Source organism: Carassius gibelio, chromosome B1, assembly GCF_023724105.1.
Source record: "Carassius gibelio isolate Cgi1373 ecotype wild population from Czech Republic chromosome B1, carGib1.2-hapl.c, whole genome shotgun sequence".
In the NCBI taxonomy this organism is placed as follows: domain Eukaryota; kingdom Metazoa; phylum Chordata; class Actinopteri; order Cypriniformes; family Cyprinidae; genus Carassius; species Carassius gibelio.
In genome coordinates this window covers 9,212,211-9,225,674 of record NC_068396.1, presented here as the reverse complement: position 1 = coordinate 9,225,674, position 13,464 = coordinate 9,212,211, and the positions used below count along the sequence as shown (strand labels likewise).

Genomic DNA, 13,464 nt, shown 5'->3' with positions numbered 1-13,464 from the left:
CATGGAGTAACACTCCAAACTAGGATTACATTTCAATATCTTAAGGAGCAGTAATCCAATTAGTTCTTCTTACATATACAAATTAATCTTTACCATTTTATAAAGTATTATTTTTTTATTTTCCAAAACAATGGAAACACAACAATAAAAAAACTGCTTCACAAACACTTAACATTTCAAATGTGTTTAATCATACTGATACAGAATGGACTACGTGAGGCGACGTTCACTGGGGTACAGCTCAGTTCTTCAACAACTTGTGCCATAATCTCACAATGAAGTGTAGAGGACCAGTCTTATGTACATAGTTACACACACACACAGGCTAATATCCACCATCTGTATACAACATACACAAGACATTTAGTACTGTATTCCCAAACACTTTATGAGGGAAATGCATAGATTGATAGTGTCACAATGCCACAAACTGTCTCTACATGGAAAAATGAACATGGAGTTTGGTCCATAAAATAGACACCAAAAATAAAAACAATCTGAACATTGTTATATATATGTATATATTTATAGATGAAATATATATATAAACATATATAGATATAACCATATCATATTATTCTATAATATAATATAGATTATTTATATATGGAAATTGAAATCAAAGCCATTGGAATGGGACCACAAAAGAATCAAAGTTGTGAATCCCACTGGCTGCTGGGACATGGTTTTGAAGACTCCAGAGGCAGAGCTTAGCGAACGAGCGGGGCCTGTTTAAGAGAGATGAGGACCGAACGCATGCGGGAGACATCCTTGGCCTGCTTGCTAGACTTGGGGTTGAAATCGCAAAGACGAGCCACGCGCTCCCATTCTGTGCCGGGACTGTTCTCATCCAGCTCGGACACCATGGCTTCCTCAGCCGCCCTGCCAATGAGAGATCACAATCAGCTTGGGACAGAAACTGGAAACACTCTCAAACACAGCCCACTTAAGCACACAACCGCTGACCTCCTGACTGTTTACATGAGAGATATTGACAGGACTGAAAAATTACTTTCCAGCAACCTCACAGATTTTTGAAATTGCGTTTACCAAAAAAGTTAATTAAAATGTTTCCGTAGGTTTTACTTTCGGAGGTAAGAGGCATGTGTACCAAAGCAGCTGTGTCTGGGTGAAACTCAATGGTTTTTCCATCCAACAAGAAAACATTCATAGAGGCATTCTTCAGGTGACCACATCCAAAACAGATGGTAGTTTGAGCATCATGCCCCCAACCCACCATTACCAGAACTAGTCTCGATCTTGAAGGCAGGAAAAGGTTCCAGAACAGCCACATTCAAATTTTGCAGCGATTCAGTTGGTTAAAACAATTTGTTGTACTTTGAAAGTCCTTATATTGTGGGACATTCCTCATCACTTGACATTCCAAGGAATGTCAAGGAATCGCGTACGCTAATGAGCCTGACTTCAACGTAGCGACTGACAGGCCAATTAGCTTATTTTAACCACTAAATCTGTGTGCAGAGGCTGTGAGTGCCATGCGTTGGCAGTGACCAAAAGCAGGGCCTCCTGCTGAGCTTGGGGGAACTAAACCAAGTTTCTGGCAAGCCAAAAGCTAAAGAGCTCTTAACATAATAAAAATAAAATCTTCAGAGAGCTTTTGGAAACTATATTCGACTATTCCCGTTTCCTCCCGGCCCCATTACCGACCCTTTCTGCTGCCGAGGACTCAGTCCAGTAGAGTTGCATTAGCCTCTCCACTATCACACAATATACACAGCAAAATGGGTATGAAAAGCCAATGAGGTAAATCACGGTCACAATCAACTACATCAACTCACAGGACTAATGCACCAACACATCACCACAAAAGGACATCCAGAATCGTATTTTTAGCAGAAACAGGTTGATAATAAAAACAGCAATTCATTGGTATATAAATTTGCCATAAATGGCGTTTGTTCCCTGAACATATTTGATTGTCTTGTCTTTAGATTTTCTTTTTGTACTTTTTTTTTTTTTTTACTTAACTGGTCTAGGCGGTAGCAAGGATGGTTAATGTGAGTGCTTAAAGGTGCATAGAGAAAAGAAAAACAAGGAGAAACAGATCACAAGTCAGATATATAGAAAACCAAAAGAAATGAGATTTATGCAGATGACCAAAGCAGGCATGCACTGTTCAAAACCCAAGTCATCTTAGGAGTGTTTCTAAGTGCGCTTAGCTTGCAGCCGTCATTGATGTATGCACCGCTCATGGCGTTCAGCGATCTCAACTGGCGCTTCAGTTGAGAGACATTTACCAAGCAAAAGAAAAGCAGCTAATGTTTATAATAGTTCTGCAGAAAAGGCAGAAGAGTTAAGAGGTCCATGATGAGGGCTGCAGAACTAAGAGTTTTACAGTTCTAGTCTGGGACAGCTTTGCTCAACCTAGGCAACACCGTATTCTAAAAAATTACATCTAAGAGAAGCAACTAGGTGTCTGGCTGAAGTACAAACCATGGGATATAGGTGCACCAAGTCTCGGTTTATAATAAAATTAAATAAATAAATAAAAGTCAACGAAACATTTGACCATGTTGAGATTGTAATCAGCCAACAAGTAACAAAACGAATTTATAGTCTTGCCAACCAATAATGTAATATTAAGAGATCAATAAATACATTTAAAAGTTTTAAGTGATAATTTTTTTTTTTAGAAAGCAGATGATGTTGAACTTTGATAACATTAAAATACATTTTATATATTTACTTTATTTTTTTTTTACAAAATCGCACCACTGGCTGGTTTATTTATTTATTGACTGGTCTGGCAGACACATAGTTGCTTAGAAATTCACTAGTGCTGTATTACACAGATGCTACCTACTGCACTAAATATAACTACTATAATAAATAACTCAATATTAATGCTAGACAATAAACAACATTGACTAATTTATACAAATGTTTATACATCTTAAATATCAAGAAAATGCAGACATTGGTGACAAATGCATAAACAAACAACAACAAAAAAAATGGTTAATTTTGTAAATTAATCAAGAAAAATTATAAAGAAAAAAAAAAAGTGACAAATTAGAAAAAAGACGACGGATATAAAATATGCAACAAACATGAGGGAAGGGCAAAAATATATGCTCAACATGCATAGTGTGTAGAATTACTTGTCCAATAAGTAAGAAATAAAAATAAAAACTATTTTTTTCAAATGAAGTTAACCAAAAGTTTGGTTAGAAACGTTTGAGTAACATGGGGAGAAGAAAAATTGAGATGCAGGAAGATGAGTTACTGAAATGCATGATAAAAGAAAGGATGTTAGTTTAGCAACATACACATAACCAATCAGATCAGCGAAGGGTTGTTTGAAGAAATCCTCATCCAGCACCCTGGGAGTCCCAGAGGAGAGCAGCGAAGCAGGAGAGAACAGAGAGAGTGGTAAAAAGGAGAAAAACAACACTCATACAGAGCCAAAACACACTGCAGTGTTACCATACCAGTGTTAAGACCAGGCCAAGACAAAAGTAAGACAACACTGCACACGAGAGACAAACAGGACACATAGAAACAAGGAATTCACAGTCAGAGGAATTTGGACAGCTGTACAGAAAGAGGAAATGTGCTTATTTTATTTGTACCAAAAAAATACTCAATTTCCACTGGGATGGAATGGAAATGAAACTAGAAATCTTAACTTTTGACCCAATATCGCTTACTTTCCTTTCAGCATGTCTACTGATAAAGTCAATTCAAATGCGTCACTGAAGCAGAAAGAGCCTTCCATAGAGCTCTTTATTCCATTCTAATAACTAAATACAACATCTGATGGCAATCACAGATAAAGTAACTACTTGGGATTGAATGAGGAATGATCATGTGAGCGAAACACTGCAGAAGCTTCTTCACTGTCCTCTCATATCATTATAGTCACAACATCATGAAACGGTTAGACTAAATAACAGGAATGCTCCCTCAAAAATGATCCTCACTCTTATGTTGTGAATGTTTGCGCCAGGGCTTGAAAATTAAAAAAAAGTTTAATTGGTTCACTCGGAGCAGAACTGAGATTTTAACGTTTCTGTTCTGTGTTATTATTACCATTCCAAAACCGTTTCAGGTGGAAGAAATACGGGTTAATAACAATTTTTTTAAACCATATTCTTTGCCTATAATTTGCATAATAATAAAGTACAGTGTTTTCTTTACTCAAAAAGACAAGGAAAATATAGAGATCTAACGCTTAATCACAGCATTATCTTTTCTAGATTTTGGCCAAATTGTATAAGATTGCGTTTTGAGACTAAAAAAACACTTAAGCCTAACTCAACCATGCAAACCTATTTAAATATTTTGATAATTAGCTGAAAATAAATAAATGACTTTTGAAACCGTTTAACTGATTATTTATCAGTCAAAATTAACTAATACAGTTTTGCTGCATTTATGCACACTCAGAAACCGTTGACTGAACGAATCAGCAGAGCTTGTACAAGCTTTTGTCATCGTTGAATCTTTCTCAGACATTTACAAATGTCGAAATTGGTTGAGCGCATCTATCTGTGCATGATGGTGTCCAATTCCCCCAGCGAGCAGAGCTTCTCAAAGTTGGGAATAATCAAAATTATTGTGATGTTTTTATCAGCTGTTTGGATTCATTTTGACGGCACACATTCACTGCAGAGGATCCATTGATGAGAAAATACAAACTCCTCTACATTTTGGATGGCCTGAGGGGGCGAGTACATTTTCAGCCATTTTTCATTTTTGAGTAAACCATTCCTTTGCAAAAAAAAAAGGTTTCCCCTTGAATACACTTAACAAGCATAAACCTCGATGATGAGTACGATGGAGAAGCCATGCACTTTCTAGTGCTTTTGTAACCAAAACAGTAAGAGACAAACTAGGCCTCTTCTATAGACTTCAGCTGCTTGAATAGTGTCGTGTACCTGTTGTTGACTTTGGTCTTCTCCAGTTGCTCGTTCTGCCTTGTGTGCCACTCCTCCAGCTCCAGCTTTGCTTTCTCCTTCCACTCTGCCTCCTGCTTACGGGAGTTAGCATCTGAAAAACAGCAGAGGGAACATCTGTCAGCCGTAAATTAACCTTATAGTTTTAATACTTCTTAAGGAGAACATTAACATCTATGCTCAAGTTACCAAGTTGCTCCAGCCGCTCACGCTGCTCCTCTCTCCACTTCCTCAAGCTCTCCGGCTCTGCCTGCAATCGGTCAACACTGGAGATGGCTGCATACACGTCTGAAGGACCGTTACTCTCCTACAGAACACAAACAGCAAAAAGTAGGAGTCCAAACCATACAATCTCAGTATAATATTTAGTTGATGCAATTCTTTAAAAGCATCGACTCATTTAAGCAATTCTTCAATTATTTTAAAGGGGTCATATAACGCGATTTCAAGTTTTCCTTTCTCTTCCGAGTGTTAAAATTAAACACTATGCCAAAGGTCAAATACCAAACATGTTTTTTCACATCCCCCATGTAGGCCTATTTTGCCATTTTTTTTCCACCATTGCATTAATTAAATTGCAGAAATGTGCTTTTTACTGTTTTGTCCTGCTTTTGAAATAAAAAAAATAAATTACAAAACAACGGCGGCAAATAAATATCAAAGAACAGATAATTGATTTAAAACTTAAAAAAAAAAAAAAAAGAGATGACAACAGAACAACAGAAGATGCCATTCTTTCAATCTCCACAAGGACTTGTACCATGGCAGAACAACTGTTTGTCACGGACAAAGTGATGTAATGCTACATTTTATAATAAATAAGACACTTGTTCTTTGCTTTGTTTTATTTTATAACATTAAAATATATTAAAGTGCAAAACACACAAACGAAGGGAGGGGTACTAGCAGACCAATTTATTTTTTTGTTCTGTGCTCATGCACACTGCATTTCCTATCATCTGTATTATAAATACATTGAAGACACGAAAAAATTTAATAAATACAACTCCTATGTAATATTTTTTAAATTGTGCTCAGTTTGATGGAACACAAGAAAGAATCCATCAAAGTCTTACCCCGTGCAGATCTCCATTCAATGCTCCACCTGCCAAGATAAAAGAGAGAGAACAAGGATGCTTAAAAATAGTCAGTGTTCGGTCAATTGTCCATGCATCGTATACAAACCATCAGTATGAATCACCCTGTCATTAGACAAAGGCTATATAGCCTTCCTGAAGCTCAAACAGTAGAGCATGCCACTAACAAATGAAGGCTGTGGGTTTAATTCCCAGGGAATACATGAAACTCAAAAATTAAATGCAACGGAAGAAACTTTGGATAAAGGCCTCCGTCAAAAACATTAAAAAAAAAAAAAAAAAAAACAGCAATTCTTTTGCAATAACGTATAGTCCATGACAAAGCATTATTTTAGTGGTGAATTGTGGGACAGGATATACAGTCTTTCCTCCTGCCAAAGTCTTTGGTTTTGCTGACTTCTTTTCCTTTCTTCCTGAAGAAATACATACTAAGCATACAATTAATAAAAGACGACAAGTTTTCAGCAAATGAAAATCCATTTTTAACCCAAGCCTGAATTTAAGTATTTAGGCCTGACTGTTTTTCTGCAGACTGTACTGCATTGTACCTCCAAGACTGTTGTCTTCAGTCACTCTAGACCGAAGTCAGACTGTGCCTTTTTGCCAGTGAAACAACATCCCCATCATCATTTATTCAAAACTTTCGGCCAAAGCAACATTCAAGCCAACAGCCAGTAAAAAGGGAACACTAGACGCTTTTAGTAGACGTAGATTGATAAATGTATGGTGTGATTACAAACCAAGGCAAAGACCACCAAAATGGTATAAAATTAATTTAAAAAGGTGTAATTATAGTTTAAGTACCTGTAGAGATTAAATCAGCCATGAGATATTTGTGATGGAGCTGCCTAACTAAAAAGACTAACTGTGAGCGTATGAACCATTAAATATGAACCCCTTAAGCAACTCGTTTTGAAAAAAAAAAAGGATCTGCCAAATGTTTAAGTGTTTTTTTGGGCACGAAAGACACTCTAGATTCTTTAGAACAAAACCTTTTGACCATCATAACGGGGTTCAAATCGATCATTTATGTATGGCCATTCGAACATTCAAATCGAATATTTATTCCATTACAGGTTCGTTTGAAATGATCGAATCCATCATTTATAACATGACAGGCGAGTTCGAGACAATCATTTCTTGACATTACAAGCGTGTTCTATTATAAATAATATTTTTGGCAATCAAATGCGGGTTCAAATCACTAATTTTCGTGGATTTCCGATGCGGTCTAAATAGGCATCTCAATACGTGAATACAGAGCAGTGGTCCGGTCAAAACCAAATCTAAAAGATGCCTGGACACTTCAATATAAATGCAATAGGAACTACTCTCTCACTCCCACTCTCTCTCTCTCTCACACACACCCTTTCGTCCAAAGGTCATTATATAATAAAAACTCCATCAACGTTCAAGGAACTGGAATTTTGCTGATACAACCAGTAACGTTGACGGTAACTTAATACTGTAATCAATCGACACAAAAATCGGTAAATATGTGTTCAAAGAGACAATTATCTATTTTGAACACGAATAAATTTGCAATTAAACCGTTAAACGTGCGATCTAACGTTAACGTAACTTACCAGAGGAAAGAGCGGAGCTAACGACAGATAACGCCATTTTCCTTCTTCATTTAACTAACATTAACAGTCCATTAAGTAAAACGTTAGGACATTTAAATGGCTTTTAAACTAGTTTTGGTAGTGAGATCTATATAAACAGCACAACGCGTATTATTTATACACATCGCGTTACCTCAGAGCTCTGAATGAAGGCTAGCTGGCTGGCTAACGAGCGAGTAGAACAGTTATATCTGACTGATCGCTTTTAAGATTATAAAGAGAGGACTTTTTGTTTGTTTTTATTCTTATCGATGTTGTGTGAACCCACCGTCGGGGTCTTGGCTCAGGGATGAAGGCACTTCTCCGCTGTCCAGGATGCTGAAGCCCTCGTCATTCTCGATGCCCGCGATTTCACTCTCTTGCTGGGCCAGAAACGCTGCCGCCGGGTCCTCGTCCGCCCCCACACCGTTTCCTGCGCTTCCTTGAGGGGCACTGAGCATATCAAAATCGTCCATGGCTCGCTAAATATGTTTGGAGTGCGAACAACTGAAAACACAAACCACTACGGTCTTCCTCGTCGATGGCTCCAATGTCAGTGAGGGAGGTGCTTAAGAGAGAACGGCTGCGAAAGAAATGGCGCTCAACCAATCAGTGTTGTGTATTTTTGATAAGCAGTTCTGTTGTCCAGTCAAATGACGAAAAGTTGAGTCGCCGACCAATAAAATGACTAAACCGTGGCTGTACAAGTCCCGTGATCATCAGCGTGCCCTGATAGGGCGTTGCAACAATATGGTATTGCAAACGTATCAATCTATAATAAATATAAACAGGACTTGTCATGAAACACTGACCGCGTAGTGCCCTTCACTGAAAGAAACAAGCTGGTCTTTGAAGGTCAACTGAAAGCTAGATTTGTGTGTAATTTTAGTTTCAAAGGAAAGCCTGATTATATCCCAATAAATAAATAAACAAACAACATGTAATGGCCATTTCCTGCATTCCTGTACCATGGTATTTAAAAAGACAATTATGGTGCTACCATGACAAACACACAGTATATACACACACACACACACACACACACACACACACAAATCCTATCAACACTTACTCAAAAAAAGCAACATTCACGGTATAACCCAATTAAATTGGTAATTTATATGGATAGTAATAAGCCCTACACATTTTTGATTCCATTAATTCGCCTTAAAAATAAGACAGATTTCCATCTTTTTAGCACCATTATTTATTCAGATTTATTCAGCAGTATTTGGCAAATAAAAACCCATATAAACAGATTTAATGGTACTTGTTGTATTGTTGCATTAGTTTCTGTCTGCAAAACATAATGCCATTTTAACCGTGCTTCTAGAATAATGCTTTTCATTTTGGCAAAAATATCTCAATTTCTTTCCAGTCTGATGAAGAACGACAGGCAGAGACGGCAAAGACAGTTTTCCTCAAGCTTTGGCTTTTTTGCCGTAGTTGTCGACTGCATCCTCAATGACGCTCTCGTCCTCTTCGATGTCTGTTGTCACTTTCTTCCCCACCAACTGGAAGATGTCTTCTGGAGCTACACCCTTAGGTTCTGCTACTTTCACAGTCAGCATGTCAAGGGTCAGTTCTGTACCTTTCGGGATGGCGGTCTTGGCCACCACAGATTTCCCAAGCTAGAGAGGAGTGAAAGATGTCGAAGAGGAATTACAGGAATGCTTTGACAGAGCAGATTACTTGATGACAATGTGGTTCTGCTGTTGAAAACAAACATCCCACCACCATAAAAGAGAAGAAGCAAGGTTGAAGAGTAGTGATACTGGGAAGCCAATGGAGAAAGATGATGGTTGATAAAGAAAGAAAGAATGAAAAGAAAAAGTTAAGACAGGATGTTTTGGAAGGAAACAGCATGAACAGGAATGCTGTGGCAGGAATGCAACAGAAGATGGAAAGAGAATGGAGCTGTAAAACAGATAGGGTTGAAGTTGACACAGAAAGTGCTACAACATTACAAATTCATTGAAATCAAGGTATATACTTTATTTTCCGGACTATAAGTCGCACTTTTTTTCATAGTTTGGCTGGTCCTGCAGCTTATAGTCAGGTGCGACTTATTTATCAAAATTAATTTAACATGAACCAAGAGAAATCAACAGAGAAATGAACGAAGAGAAAACATTACCGTCTCCAGCCGCGAGAGGGCGCTCTATGCTGCTCAGTGATCCTGTAGTCTACACTGATGACATAGAACGCCCTCTCGCGGCTGGAGACGGTAATGTTTTCCCTTGGTTCAGAATAAATGCGACTTATAGTCCAGTGCGACTTCCTCATCATGACATATTTTTGGACTGACGCGACTTATATTTAGGTGCGACTAATAGTCCGAAAAATACGGACTAAAATAATAATAATTTATTATTATAATATTAATATATTATATATTAATATAATAAAAATAATTTGTAAAATGACAAAAGCACACAAAAATACTTGTAAAAATAAAGATTTATTAAGTAAAACAATTATTGTTATTATTTAATTAAATTAAACATTATGTAATTAATTTAATTTAAATATTACTAAATACTATAAAACAATATAATTGATATTAAAATAACACTGATGAAGCAACATTTTTAGAGTTAGTACATTTTAGAAATAACCCCTAACCCTAATTATGAGCAATAGTAATAGCGATGCTTGCCACGTATGTCATGAAATGTGAACGTAACAAAATGGAAAGGAATGCATTTGCACTGGTTCTTATTGTACCTTATCATGGCATGGCACCTCGCAGGGCAGCATGCGTTTCACCCCAGTGCCCAGAGCTCTCTCCACAGTGCGGATGGATCGCACAAGCTCAGCCAGCTCTTCAGGCACCAGAGATGCCTCATGATCGCTGCCTTTCCAGGTCTTGTCCAAGGTCACGTGGCGCTCCACGACCTTTGCTCCCAGTGCAACTGCCCCAACTGTGATGCTGATCCCACTTTCATGGCCTGAGTATCCAATGGGAATGTCTGGAAATTCTTTTTGATATTCCTATAGGTTGGGGGAAAAAAGTTATATTAAAAAAAGTGAAAGTGCCGACCACTGTGATTAGGATTTTGATACACATGCTGTTTTTGAAATAAATAAAATGGATTACTGAGTGTGTAAAGAGCTGGTTTCTTTACCATGATAACCCGCAGGTTGACATCCTCAGGTTCCAGAGGATATGCACTTGTGCACTGCAGGATGCAGAAATTCTGGTTGTGTTCCTTTACAGTTTGATAAACACGGCGCATGGTCTCCATGGACTGCATTCCGCTGGACACTACCATGGGACGTCCTGAACACACACAGACAAGCATCAGAAGTTATATTTGTTTCATAATTAGTTTTAAGAGTGAATTATATATTTTAGTTAATAATATTTATAACTCATGCTTATCACAGATGAATGTATTTGATGTAGTAAATAATTATCACAAAACAGTAATACTCTGAAATATTATTTTAATTTAAGAATTCTTTATTATTAATAAAATTATTTCTTTAATATATTTTATATCGTGCTGCTTAAAATTTGGGAAAACCTGGATACACATTTTTTGAATTCGTTGACTCATAAAAAATTTCAATGAACAGTATGTATTTGAAATAAAACTAGATTTAACATTATAAACATTAATTTTGAAAGTGCAGAGTAAACATTAATTTCTGTTTTCCAAACTTTTGAACAGTGTGTGTGTGTGTGTGTGTGTGTGAGAGAGAGAGAGAGAGAGAGAGAGAGAATATATTTAAACATCTTTAAGATATTTAGCATTAAAAAGAAAAATGGCACCTTTTTGGGCAGTTTTTTTGAGGTAGGGGAAGTTGTTGGTGTCTCCAGATCCAACTTTGAAAAAAGGCACATTGAGCTCATGCAGGAATTCTACAGCCATCTTAAAGACACAAGCAGACAAAAAAAATAATAATTATGGTTATAATACAGGAGTAAATCAGCGTAAAGCATAACTTTCCCATGATACTGCTTATTCACATGACTAGTGAGAAAAATAACAACACATGACTTTGGTATTTGATGTGATGTGAGCACAGGCTACGGTTATCTTTCCTTGCTATTGGTAAGCCTGAAGCCATTAGAAATCAAATACAGATGCCAGTCTAATAGTCTGCGCATGCGCCGTGCGGCTGTAACCCGCTCACCTCGTCCATCCCGGACGCAGTGAAGAAGATGCCCACTTCTTTAGCGTACTGCTGCAGCTCCCTGTACTGCTCGTGGCTGAACTCTAGATGGCGCTTGTGCTCTCCGTATGTTTTCCCCCAGGATTGTTTGGAGGTGTACGGCCGCTCCAGGGCTTTCTTATTGAACTTAAACTCCAGCTCACTCTTCTGAAACTTCGCACAGTCTGCCCCGCAGTCCTAGTACAGAAGAGGAATAGTTATATACAGTAAATCATATGAGAAACTATTTAAAATAACGAGACCTTAAAAGTAATGACAACATAGAAATTTGTAAAAAGTCATAAAAATAGACTTACAATATAGTCATATTCTGTATACAGTCTTTATATGTACTCTTACTGATATGGTATATAATTATTACAAATATAGAACTAGCACTTGTATCTATTAGTAATGTGCAAAAAGTATTATTAAACATCTTAATAAGTAGGTTTATGGTCTAAACACTTTAAAGATATTCTACGGCAGACTTCTAGACTGCAAGGAAGTGATTTGAGAAGCAGTTCTGAATGAACATTTCCAAGTATTTTATGTCCAATATCAGATTAAGTAGTAAACTGAAACCTATCGTGCAATGTACCACTGACGTTTAAAAAAATAAAAAATAAATAAATAACATTTTTCCAAAACATTTTGTAACTTGCAGGCTCACCGCCGATAATAAATGTACAGTACCGATGTTGATTAATACAAATAAACTCGTAACGTTACCTTTGCCATCTTGATCATTTTCTTGGCGATTTCAATGTCTCCCTGATGATTCTGTCCGATTTCTGCAATAATGAAACATGGGTTGTTTCCTCCGATCATGCGACCGGGACATAACTCAAATTTAAGAGGCATTTTAAATCCAGATACACACACACAGCAGGCAAAGCCTAAGAAAAGACAGGAATGAGTCTGGAGGGAGTCAAACACGCGTCAAATGCTGAGATGCCAGAGCCGTGGAACTTCCGGCTTTATTAGTGCACACGCCCATGCGTTTCAAAATAAAAGTCTGAAAGGGATAGTTCACCCAAAAATGAAAATTATGTCATTAATGACTCACCCTCATTCCTCGTTCCAAACCCGTGAGACCTCCGTTGATCTTTAGAACACAGTTTAAGATATTTTAGATTTAGTCTGAGAGCTTTCTGTCCCTCCATTATATGTCCAGAAAGGTAATAAAAACATCACCAAAGTAGTCCATGTGACATCAGGGGGTCAGTTAGAATTTTTTGAAGTATCGAAAATACATTTTGGTCCAAAAATAGCAAAAAAATATGATTTTATTCAACATTGTCTTCTCTTCCTGGTCTGTGAGCGAGTTCAAAACACTGCAGTTTAGTGATACCCGGTTCTTCTTGAACCAGTTGACCAAATCAAACTGAATCATTTGAAACGGTTCGCATCTCCAATAAGCATTAATCCACAAATGACTTAAGCTGTTAACTTTTTTTAAAGTGGCTGACACTCCCAATGAGTTAAAACAAGCAAATATCCCAGAGTAATTAATTTACTCAAACAGCACACTGACTGAACTGCTGTGAAGAGAGAATTGAAGATGAACACAGAGCCGAGCCAGATAATGAACAAAAGATTGACTCATTCTCAAGTCAAGAACAAGTTGCATCGGTTTTCAGATCACCAGTAGTGATGGGAAGTTTGGTTCTTTTCCATGAA

At 37.3% G+C, this 13,464-nt stretch overlaps 2 protein-coding genes across 3 annotated transcripts; both read right to left on the bottom strand.

The window, feature by feature from the left end:
- Positions 1–168: 168 nt before the first annotated feature.
- Positions 169–8,195, bottom strand: LOC127948765 (clathrin light chain A). Of its 2 annotated transcripts, XM_052545450.1 has the most exons (7): positions 7,910–8,195; positions 5,996–6,024; positions 5,109–5,226; positions 4,902–5,013; positions 3,291–3,344; positions 1,990–2,025; positions 169–882 (listed from the first exon to the last, which is right to left on the bottom strand). In XM_052545450.1, exons 1-7 carry the CDS (start codon positions 8,094–8,096, stop codon positions 711–713), a joined length of 708 nt encoding a protein of 235 aa, XP_052401410.1. In that variant the 5' UTR covers positions 8,097–8,195; the 3' UTR covers positions 169–710. The 2 variants fall into 2 exon arrangements, with proteins under 2 accessions (XP_052401410.1, XP_052401412.1); XM_052545452.1 differs by lacking the exons at positions 1,990–2,025; positions 3,291–3,344 and having other exon boundaries at positions 7,910–8,191.
- Positions 8,196–8,811: 616 nt separating this feature from the next.
- Positions 8,812–12,757, bottom strand: LOC127948763 (sialic acid synthase-like). Its single transcript, XM_052545447.1, has 6 exons — positions 12,514–12,757; positions 11,764–11,979; positions 11,399–11,498; positions 10,749–10,903; positions 10,348–10,614; positions 8,812–9,251 (listed from the first exon to the last, which is right to left on the bottom strand). The coding sequence occupies exons 1-6, from the start codon at positions 12,643–12,645 to the stop codon at positions 9,042–9,044; spliced, it is 1,080 nt and encodes a 359-aa protein (XP_052401407.1). The 5' UTR covers positions 12,646–12,757; the 3' UTR covers positions 8,812–9,041.
- Between the last annotated feature and the right edge of the window lie 707 nt (positions 12,758–13,464).

Coding starts and splice junctions, on each gene's coding strand:
- LOC127948765 (XM_052545450.1), bottom strand. CDS start 8,096: ATGGACGATTTTGATATGCTCAGTGCCCCTCAAGGAAGCGCAGGAAAC. Junction 5,014..5,108: donor TGAGCGGCTGGAGCAACTTG/GTAACTTGAGCA, acceptor GCTGTTTTTCAG/ATGCTAACTCCCGTAAGCAG. Junction 3,345..4,901: donor AAGACCAAAGTCAACAACAG/GTACACGACACT, acceptor TGGGACTCCCAG/GGTGCTGGATGAGGATTTCT.
- LOC127948763 (XM_052545447.1), bottom strand. CDS start 12,645: ATGCCTCTTAAATTTGAGTTATGTCCCGGTCGCATGATCGGAGGAAAC. Junction 11,499..11,763: donor CTGCGTCCGGGATGGACGAG/GTGAGCGGGTTA, acceptor TGTGTCTTTAAG/ATGGCTGTAGAATTCCTGCA. Junction 9,252..10,347: donor AGGTGCCATGCCATGATAAG/GTACAATAAGAA, acceptor ACTCCTCTCTAG/CTTGGGAAATCTGTGGTGGC.